At 39.5% G+C, this 11,333-nt stretch overlaps 2 protein-coding genes across 3 annotated transcripts; one reads left to right on the forward strand and one right to left on the reverse strand.

The window, feature by feature from the left end:
- Positions 1–2,110: 2,110 nt before the first annotated feature.
- LOC131883693 (G protein-activated inward rectifier potassium channel 3-like) lies at positions 2,111–7,212 on the forward strand. The gene is made up of 6 exons (XM_059231211.1): positions 2,111–2,404; positions 3,273–3,481; positions 3,785–4,029; positions 4,441–4,791; positions 6,013–6,469; positions 6,583–7,212. Exons 1-6 carry the CDS (start codon positions 2,263–2,265, stop codon positions 6,961–6,963), a joined length of 1,785 nt encoding a protein of 594 aa, XP_059087194.1. The 5' UTR covers positions 2,111–2,262; the 3' UTR covers positions 6,964–7,212.
- LOC131883694 (N-acetyllactosaminide beta-1,6-N-acetylglucosaminyl-transferase-like) lies at positions 7,154–10,304 on the reverse strand. 2 transcript variants are annotated; one of them, XM_059231213.1, is made up of 5 exons: positions 9,932–10,304; positions 9,473–9,709; positions 9,160–9,410; positions 8,052–8,100; positions 7,154–7,976 (listed from the first exon to the last, which is right to left on the reverse strand). In XM_059231213.1, exons 1-5 carry the CDS (start codon positions 9,991–9,993, stop codon positions 7,574–7,576), a joined length of 1,002 nt encoding a protein of 333 aa, XP_059087196.1. In that variant the 5' UTR covers positions 9,994–10,304; the 3' UTR covers positions 7,154–7,573. The 2 variants fall into 2 exon arrangements, with proteins under 2 accessions (XP_059087196.1, XP_059087195.1); XM_059231212.1 differs by having other exon boundaries at positions 9,473–9,873; positions 9,932–10,303.
- Positions 10,305–11,333: the final 1,029 nt, after the last annotated feature.

Genomic DNA, 11,333 nt, shown 5'->3' on the forward strand with positions numbered 1-11,333 from the left:
CTTTTACTCTTGCAATAAGGGCTCTTATTTGCAACGTCACACGGCCCAAAGAAAACGGGAAGAGGCACGGTAGATTGCTACACAAACTACTCTTGCCTTGCACGTAATTTCTTTTCCGGACATTATGTGACCCGAGGCGCTAATAGAAAATAAGATTTTGATAGAATTGGTCAACAACAACACAAACGCATTATAATTCAATAACAAGGAATCGGCCCATTCGGCCCTCTATTTGGTAGAGGCTGAATAACAAAGCGCCCTCAGGAGTGCAGAACGTAAAACATATTTTGTGCAGCCTAAGGGGACTATTACCAACCATGGCTTCCAATTCTTTGGACTTGGATTGTTCCAATCGAAATACTGGTCTTCTTATCAACCTTTTCTACACCTTGAGTCATCATTATGTTTCTCGTTAATTATTGCGTGGGAAGATATTTGATACCTTATTGGCTAACTCCACCTGCGTTGGAAGAAACGAGTTGTTTCAAGAAACAACGTTTTGCGCATATCTTACAAATTAAGCAAATCCAGCGATTTTATTTCTTCCCAAATACTTATTCAAACTTCTGAGAAAGAGGATACTTCCAATATGTGAGGGGAGATGGTGTATACTTGTATTGCATGCACATGTGCATATGCAGCTGTCCTGCTCTATCTTTCTCTATTGCTCTCTCTCTCTGGATCCAAAGCAAGGTTAAGAAGTTTAATTTCTGGTAGGGAAGCAATTGGTTAAGGCAGCGACATACATGATATCAATTCGGGTGTTCCTCAGGGCTCCATTTTTGGGCCTCTCCTTTTCATCATCTTCATTGCTCCACTTCAGAAGCTTGGTAGTAGTAATGCCAGTATCTCTTCATATTCTTGTGATAGAAAATTAATTTGTGATAGGAATGGTCAAGATTATGGTAGTCTGCTAGATGTCTAGTTCAATTCTGCTCTTGGGTTCTAGAGAGGAATATGGGATCGTTGATTTAATTGTATTAACATTTTTGCGGATATCCTTACCCTACTGGGAATGATGTTCCCAGAAGTTCAAGAATAAAAAACTAATTTACTTTTCATATGAATTATTAAATTCATATGATTTCTGATCTAACAACAAATTTGAGTATTCGGATAGGGCTAGCCCTTGAATTTAGGATTGACCAGGATTCTTGACTCGAAACTTGTTCTAGTCTGGCTTAAAAGATGCTAAAGGCTCAACTTTTAAATATTCTCTAGGAATGTTTGTGCAAAGCATATTGAGTAAAGAAGAATCCCGAAAAAGGGAAGAGGACTTCACTGTTCTAACAAGTCTGAATTCCCGAAGGCTTGAAGGTGCTCGCAAAACGCACGTTAAGCCTCCAACTCCAAAAAAGTAAAAAAAAAAAAAAATTCTTATCCAACAACAACAACATAAGACGAGACATTTACTTTTCTGTTTCGATTAGCGAACAAACTATTTTGAAATAGACATGTAACAACACATAGACCACCAGTGATCTATGAAAAACAAAGAAATTAGGCGGAACTTGGAATTGAGGTTCTTAATCAAGCTGATGACCTGAAGTTTGACAAACTCAAATTGTATAAATCCCCCTACTTTGAATTTATCATTAATTCATTTTTCTTTCAAATAATGCAAACATTTCCACGTCAACCACGTTCTATCAAGAGCCAAAGAACTGACCTAAAACCACCTGGTGAACAACCTCAGGGTCCATCTAACCCCCTCAATCACCATCCAATTTTCAACATATAAAACATAATGTATCCACACGCCTGCATGATTTCTACAATGTCCAGAGTCATGCACACACACACACACCTCAAATTTAAAGGCACGAAAATGAGCCGACACCAAACTTTGATTGTCTGTCTAACCAACTCACCTGAGGCTGCTGGAGTCTGCTCATCATGGTCGTCCCTCTTCTCTGGTTAAAGATGGCCTCAGGATTCTTGTGGTAGTAGATTGTTGGCCGTCCAAGATGGATGGTCGACGTACACGAGATAACTATGATGATAAAGTGCATGGCAAGCCCTGCACAGATCTTAGGGAAGAGCAGGAAGACCAAGGTTCGATCATCTTAGGCAACGTACAAAAGACGGCCCAAACTAGTTTTTCCCTTCTTTCAGTCTCGATTGGGAAGGCAGAGAGGTAACAGAAGCAGACAGAAGCGCCCGAAACTGGACTGAATTTATAGTTATCTCACAACTATTGGAACGAGTGAGACACTAAAAATGGTGCTTTAAACAGACAACAACTAACCTTTCATCAACAATATGGATGACAAGGCCAAACAAGTTGAGGAAGGGAGCTTTAAGTCGTCCAATAATCACATTGAAGCGAACGAAGATGATCCTTTGCCAGAACTCCAACCTCTTCAGTCCCGTGTTGAAGACAAGATTGCTAAAATTGTCGAAGGTGAGAGATCGTAACACTAAACTTTAACTAATGACAGAGAGCTAATGGTTGAAAATGAACACCTTTCGAAATCACGCCACTTTATTCAAGGAACGGAGAGAAAATGAAGTGCCCAAGATCTGTGCGTCCATTCTCTGCCATTTGTACTCTTTAGCCTTATGCCAGACCAACCATTGTTCTTGTAGCGTAAATCAACCATTCAATACGTAATATTATCAATTTATTAGACCAAATCATTTCAATGGGCATTTAGGCAGGGCCTTAAAAAACTATATCCGTCGAAAATAAAGCATTTCCGTTTTGAAGGAGTTAGGGTATAAACAAGATTTTACCTTATTCCAAAGTCTTGGCTTTGAGCTGGGATTTTATGAGTCCGACATTCAGCTTTGTAAAATCTTTCGTCATATTACTCACTTTAATCTGCACTGGGTCGTCAATTCCTATTTAGCACTGTCAACTTATTCGTCAGAAAATCCGGTTCACACTGTACGTAGTTTTGTGGGATTTATGACAGCGTTTTATTAACACAATGTGTGAAACTTCTTTAAAAAAAGGGCAAACTATTTCAAACCTTTGGTAACTTTGTTCTGGATTCTTGATCAACACTTGAGCCCCAAAACCGCCAAACTGTCAAGAACATTTTTGTGCAAGCTAGTGTCTCTTTTTACATTTGAATTATACTTTCGAGAAGGCCCAAAGAAAATGGTTGGCAGTGGCCTAAAAAAATATAGTTACAATCAAGGAAGTTGGGTAGATGATAGTTCGAAATTCGCCAAAAATGTTCCTTTACCATCGCTTTTCACCGTCGCTAATTAAATTCAATTGAAAATGGCTATCTTGATTGGAAAAACAGAATCCATATTTACAGGCAATGCCGATGAGAGAGCCAAGCACCGCGGGGACCAAGCCATTATCAAGCCTGGCTCCGAAACGGATTCCATCTCCAACAGCAATAGTGTGGTGGATCAGTACATGACTGTGGATGAGAACATCCCTTCATGGTCGAGCACGGGTGCCAAGATCCCAACTACCTTCAATGTCATGCCTGAGCAATCCAGGAAGCTCTCCTATTCATTGGTATGAAACCCAATCACAATGTGTTCTGATGTTGATTTGCAGGATGGATTTAGATAGATCAATAGAGAGATTCCTCGTTGTTTCAAGTTCAAGAGGTCAGGTTTGACAGTAATTGAATGGGAAATGTGGCTCTCCGTCTTTATAAAGTGCATGTACAGTAAGTATGTGACGGAGCACATCTGTGTCGAGTTTGGAGAAGGCAAATGGACAAGGACAAAAATACTGGAATATCTTGAAATGCATGTACTCCTCATCCACATGGGACAAAATGACTGTTTTATCATCCTCGTTTTATGTTTTCAGTCCCACCAAGGTCAATTTGGCGAGGCTTACAACCGTTGGAAGTCCATGGAGGATGCAGAGGTTAAGGACAGCCAATTACTGCAAGATGAAACCGGGTCCTTCTTGTCCAAATTTCGCAAAGTTCAAAAATCGAGAAAACGGCGGGTTTGCGAAAAGGGTGGGGATGCCAATGTGAAGTATAAGAACATCTCCAAGAAAAAACGTCGCTATCTCACGGATATATACACTACTTTGGTGGACTCCAGGTAATTGATTGACCTCAGGGTTCCCATTTGCAGCCAATTATCCTTGAGAAGAGAAGAGAAATTCAATCGCTGACCTCACTCTATGGAGCTTAATTATAGAAAAATGCCTAGCCAACCTGCATCATGCTTGGATTCAATTTGTTATTTATTTCAATTTGCCGGCTTGTTGAAGCGAATGATATTCTAATATTGAGTCGAGTTGTTCAGTGACATAACTACACCAAATTTGACATCTTTTTTAGTTTTGTAATACAAGTGCACTGAATAGCTGACAATTCAATTGGATCACGGAGTAAGTTGGCTGTGATGTTTGCCTAAATTCTCCCTGGACAAAATACCCTAAATCCGGGTGCTGCACCAGTTATTATAGATTAATTCCGATGTACTAGCATTATGTGTGTCATTTTATAGTTGGGGCTTGAGTTTGTGCCTGTTTGCGGGCAGCTTCTACGTCTCATGGTGGTTGTACGCCGTGATCTACTACCTGATTTGCTTGATCCATGGAGATTTTGAACTTGAGCATCTCCCGGACAATCAGGCCGATTCGGGATGGGTCCCGTGTATTTGGGCCATCGACGGCATTTTTGCCTCGTTCTTGTTCTCGTTGGAAACTCAGCATACCATTGGTTATGGAACCAGACAAACCAGCACTGAGTGTCCATTGGCTATGGCCGTCATGTCTACCCAAAGTGTCTTGGGATGCCTCATCCAGGCCTTTATGGTCGGCCTCGTCTTTGCCAAGCTCTCCACACCCAATAAAAGGTAAGGCGTAATAATAAGGCATATAAAAATAACAAGGCATATGTGGCAATTCGTTCCATCTCTTGAAAGATATTTTTCCTCTGTTTCTGCACGATTCATATACAGGGGTTAATGATCATTTAACAGATTTTCAATCGAATATATACGATGAATTATTGAATATTCCACACTTCTACCTTCGGGTACCACCAAGAGGAAGGAAAATATCGCAAATTATTTTTCATTGGTCAGAACAAATACGTTATGTAGGTGCTTCAATTGAAAACTCAATAATATGAGGCAGATTAGATATGTTAAAGACATCCTTGCCTCAGTTAACCTACAGGGCTTAATAATTTAAAAGTTATGGTTTGAACCATGAAAGCAAAATGAATGCAATGTCTTTCAATAGATATATAACCATTGCCGTTGCTCAGTTTGGTCCTATGATTGGCAATACGTTCATAATGATTATGTATGTAATGCATCGCAGACACAGAGTTATGAGCAGAAGAGGGTTTCAACATCCAGAAGTAGTGATTTGAAATAGGTTTGGTCTCATTCCATTCCAGCTAATGCCTTCTTTTTCATATCAATCCTTTTTCGTTCTTCACTATAAGAAATATTCAAGCTGAGTATGAGCGTTGTAAAGGAAACGACTTTTTTGTCATTATAACTAGAGCTCTAATTAGAACATAAATTGGGCTTGGTCACACTTCTGTTGTAGAGCGGAAGATACGCACACTGTTTCACGTGGTCCTAGTTTTAAGCTGATTAGATGGAAAGCATAATTAGAATAAATGTTACTGTCGTATCATGCATTTTTTTGAAAATAGCTTGTATGCAACAGCACAAAATATAGGTTTACTGTATATAAAGATAGGGGTTTTGTTATTGATTAATCAAACGCGTTATAAATCAAATGGCTCAATCTGCCATTTTTTGTAAAAGGCTGTACCACCGATCGAAACAACTACACAAATATGAATGCTGACTTTTGACACAAAATAATATTTACCTTACCAACTGATTCCTTCCCACGTTGTTGGCTGTTTAAACTAAACTAATGCTGAACTTTCCTTGCTCTTCCCCTTTACCTTTCAAGGGCAACTTGCAATAAGTTTCAAATCAAAGCATTTCAAATCTTAAACAACTTGTGACCGGCTCGCTATTCTTCGAGCATCAAACAGGCACAATTGAAAAATATTGGTCAATCTAAATGATAGCCCATGTTGATTCCAGAGCTCGGACCGTGGTTTTCAGCAAGAACGCGGTCATCTGCGAACGTGACAAGCGCCTGTGTCTTTCGTTCCGCGTTGGCGATATGAGGCCGGACAGCTTTATTGTTGGGGCTCGGATATCCGCCAAACTAATTCGCCGACGCGTTACTTCCGAAGGTGAAATGTTCCATGAGGTCTCTCCATTCAAAATCATTCCGGATAGCTCTAACGAGGGTTGTATATTCCTGATTTGGCCCATCACGGTACTGCATTATATCGATGATGAGAGTCCGTTTTACAAATTGTCCGCCACGGAATTCCGTCGCGCCAAATTTGAAATTCACATCGTACTAGAAGGCACAATCGAGGCTACCAGTATGACCTTCCAAGCCCGGACTTCATATCTACCGGATGAGATTCTATGGGGACATCGATTCGAAACCATGATGATCTACCGAAAAGACCACAACAAATACCAGGTAGCCCTGCAACTCAAATACGTTTATCCTACTGCCAATCCACTTATTACTTTAACAAAAATTATTGAAATGATTTGAAATCTGAATTGTCAAGTCTCTCTGTCCGTTTACAGGTAAACTTCTCTGCTTTCAATTCCACCTATGAAGTGGATACAGCCTTGTGCTCATCCCGGGATCTCGAGCTTCATTACCGAAGGCAGCACAAGCAAAGGCGCTACCAAAGCCAAAAAGAGGCCGAAAAGGTCAAAAAGGGCAAATTTGGCGATACCTCCAATCCCAAGCTTCATAATAATGCCGTGTCTTTTGATTACGGCAAGCTGCCGTCCAAGCGACGATCGTTGTCCAACAATGGCGATAGTGGATTGGATTTTGGGCACAAAAACAAGCAACCCAGTTTCACCTTGTATCCGGAGGACGAAGAAGATGACTCGGATTCGGATGGAGAAGGCTCAACAACTGACTTAGAGTTGAAGAAAATGGCGCTGAGACTGTAATAGATTACAAATGATCAAAATTCAAAATTTGTAGATTCAGTCAATGCCTATGCCTGCTTGGAGCCTTTTTAAAAATGACATGACTTCACGTTATTTTGCTAAAGGAGGATCTCGGTTAAACAATAAATCTAAATGTGACTTTTTCCAATGCTCACTGAGTAATTGTTCTCGTTAACGAATGAGAACCTGCTTTGAAAAGTCAAAAAATATTTCTTTCACATGTTTGATAATAAATGTAGATAAATCGTTCTTCCAATTCGACTTCTTCCAAACAGTTTTGCACAATGATATGGATCCTGAGCAGTACTGAAAAACCGAAGGGAAATGAACGGAAAGTACAAACTTACTGAAGAATCAATTTCAAATTAAAAGTCAAGGTCAATTTGTGAAGCTTATCCCAATTTTCATTACATTCAATATGCTGCATTTGTCCGCACATTTTGGCCAATATGGCAAAAAGCGAAAGATTCAAGAACCCCAAAAGAAGATAATAACTAAATACGATCATAACCAAAAACTTAGACGTTTGATTGTCTATTTTATGCTTTCAATTTGTAAAATGCGGTTATCGCAAAATTTAACTTCATTCTGATATTTGCGCAAGAACCATTCATTGTCCAAGTAATGACTTCATTTGGCAAGCTAAAGCTCTAGAGCCCTCATTTTGAGAGTCAAAGTAGTTGCCGAAGAAGCATTGACTGTCCTGTAGCTCTCGGAGATGACTCAAATGCACATGACATGATCGCTTGAACTCTGCTTTTTCACAAGCGCTCCTGGAAATGATTTGTTTCCGCATGCAAATAGCAGTATCCTCAAATGGAAGCTTTTTGGGAGGTTCAGTGAGTTTCAGTGTCTCCAGAAGCATGTGTGGCTGCTGACAAGTATCGTTGTTTTTATGACAAAGTCTGAGAAGATGGAAGTGGTTCTCTTCTGGAATTCCGTTTTCGGATCTTTTCATCCGAATACCCTGATACCATTCAAAGCTCCGAACGCATTCATGTTCCGAGGACATCCTAAATCAGCAAAAGGGCAAAATTTTAGCACACATTGTTCTTCTAAGGATGTTGTCATTGTCATTAAATGCTTACATGTTGGGAGTAATTATTTGATCGAAATCGAACACAATGGGCGCCAAAACTGCAAAGGAAACGGTATGGTATCGAAATGGTATGGCTCTCTTTGCTCCATCAGCAGATCAGTGTTCCCGTGAACCACACTAGAGCATGGATATGGACATGGACGCAAAATGCCAAAAATGAACATGTCTAATTATTTCTGTAAGTGGCACTTGCCTCAAATCGTAATGATTGCGAACTGCGATTTTCAACATAATCGAACAAGTCATTTAAAAGGTTTGCCCTCTTTTCTAATTGATCAATTTTATGTGTCTCTCAGACATGTCATGGCGTAAAATAACTAAACACATAAACTTGAATGTACTATAGCAGGATTGATAATCTGTTTCCGCCCACAATGTTAGAGTGAGCTCTAGTGAATTCACTCTTCGTTCTTCCCACAAGAGATTTCCTCAAAGCATTTGACAGGGTGAACCGGTCGTGATTGTTCCTCAAACTCTAGCTATAGGAAATTCCTCATTCAATCTGTGTCCTGTTGGCCAGTATCTATTCATTTCACGACTCAGATGCTCCATTCCCGCTGCTGAGAACCTATTCAATTGTTGCTGGCTTCACTTCCATGACTTTTTCACTCTCGTGAATGGCGTTATTATCTTGCTTTTTGGACAACACTGCCATTCAAGATGACGTCTCTTTAGCTTTCAGAAGCCAACTTTTGTATTTTATCTCACCATGTCATTGTGTTCTTTGAATATCTTGTAATTGGCTCTTTTAAAAGGAGTATTTTGAACTAGAAATACCTTCATTTTTCGCATTTTTCCTCTTAATGTGATGCCTCTGATTGCATTTTTGAACCAATTTGATTTGCATTCTTTGGACTGCTCTGGTCATCAGCAGTTGGGGCGAATATTATGAAAATTATAGAAATTGACCGTGGCACACCAACCTCTTTTCAAAATTGCAATGCTTTACCTTGCGTAATTAGGTAATTCTTTTGCAAAACACATTGTGTTTACATGCATTCGAATAAAAAATGTACCATGCCAATCTTATCATTCCCATCCAAATTCAAGAAGGTTTTGGGTTCACTAAAATATCTGTTAAAACTCTTTAACCTTACATTGTCCGGTTCGTTGTTCTTGTATCACCGTGATTGTGGCTAACGTGGCGAAGAAATGCTGCTCTGGAACATCGGAGTGTCTAAACCAATGGAAAAGATGAAGTGGAATGGTGGTTCCAAGAAGTGCCTTCACGTCATCCTTGAGCAAAGCGACGCAAGGATCGCCCTCAGCAATGACAAGATTGCAAGGCGGCTCAATAGGTGAATTTGATATCACACGTTTCTGAATTTGATGGGTACTGTGTGAGATTCTAAAAACGGCTGTTTCAATTGGCCAAACTGTCAAGAAAAATAGCATCTCGTTCTGACTTACATGTCGTACCCATAGACCCGCCCCTGGCGATTCTGGTGCTCATTGATCCGGACGTCAATGATTGTTTTGTTGTTGAACTTCAAATTCCTGCGAAGCTCGTCTATGGATCGAATTGGAAAGTCCCCTGGGGATATATGAACCCACATTTTCCACTCATAGCTCAAGGTTAACAACATGTTCAAACACAACACATGTGAGTCCAAATAAGAGGCGTGGCGCATCAAAACCGGAATCCTTCTGGAGGTAAGGAATATAAGAGTTGAAGGATATTTGAGTTGATAGCAAGTCAGTAGCCTTTTGACAGCCCGAAACACGATATCTGGGGCATTTTGGGCCACATGAATGCAGTGTACATCCGTACGTCGAAAGTGAGCAATCAGAAATGATTCCAACACGTTGACCTAAGTAAAGTGGGAGTCGAAAAGGTTTTCTTGCACCGAAAATAACCAATGACCCTACCCGATCCAAAATTGTGTGAGTGAAGGCCAGCGGGAAAGCGGAATCGTGTCTTGTTTCTTCATGATTCCAGTGTTGAAAAGGAATATGTTCGAAATATGTTTGACAGCTTTTTGTTCTTTCTAGAATGGCATCTTCATTGAAAGATTGAGTAAGATCCGGCACTGTTTGATCACATTTGATTGATTGAAATAGTTCAGTCAGATTGTAAGTATTAGGTAGAGGTTTTGACGCTGCATTCAAAATTGCGAATATGATCGGAAGAGCTGTTTTTAATTGTGACATTGAAATTCAAAATGGTCTTGATATCTGTTTGCGTATTCGAACTTGGGCACTGTTAAAAAGGTGTGTCTTTGCGATTGGAAAAACTTGAACTCTCCATGAACATTTCACGTTTTTATCACAAACGAACATTCCCATTATATTTGATTCAGGAGAACAAGTGTTTGTCGAAGGTCTAAAATATGCACTAGGCACTGTCAACTCACCTGCGCGTTTCCCTAGATCATTTTGAAAATGGTCAATAGTAAGTAATATGGCAGTATTCGATTGTGGCCATCGTCAGACATGTGATGTAATTGTTATTGAATTGTTATTGCACTGACATTTTCAAGCACTGATAACTTCTTACATTTGAAGTCATAGTCATTAAAACGACCACGGAATACATGGAAATTAACCTATTCATTAAGGTTAATAATAAAAGATGAAGAACATCATTGATTAATAATATACGTATATATTACCCCAGCCGTTATCGGGTTACTTTTATTTATGGGTTAATAACAGCCAGTTCGTGGACTGCTCACAATCCTCAGTATATGAGTTTGTTCGTGTTGATGTTTCTGAATTGGTTTAATGCTAGCTAAGTGGTCTAATGTACCCGATAGAGGCGTGGGTTCGAATCCCGCCTAAGGTGAAAAAAAATTGTTGTCTAGGTTTGGGTTGGGTTGTATCAATAATTAAAATTGTAAGTAATCGATGATCACATTTCAGCCAGTGTAGTTGAGATATTTCAAATACAAAATAACATCTTTTTATTATATTAAGATGTACTAAGTATCATATTATTATACCGTACCGTCGTCCTCCTTCCACTTCTCGCATAATGACTAGTACACTGTAGTTGTTATACCTTATGCAGCGAGAATACGTATAAATAGAAGTTTCTTCATTTACATAGTAGAAATATATTTTTGTTATCTTTTGATCATACCATTTTTGGGAGAATCATGGATAACTTATCTCTAGACATGTTTAACGCGGCAAAATGTTCTAGAACCCTATCAAAACATAGAACCCCATGGGGCATCATGCAAAAACCCAAGCAAAAAACGATAGAAAGAAAAAAACGAAAATGTGGGGGGTGGGGGTGGGATAGTCAGAGAATAATCAATGGGAAAGC

The sequence above is a fragment of the Tigriopus californicus genome, chromosome 7 (genome assembly GCF_007210705.1).
Source record: "Tigriopus californicus strain San Diego chromosome 7, Tcal_SD_v2.1, whole genome shotgun sequence".
NCBI classification, from domain to species: domain Eukaryota; kingdom Metazoa; phylum Arthropoda; class Copepoda; order Harpacticoida; family Harpacticidae; genus Tigriopus; species Tigriopus californicus.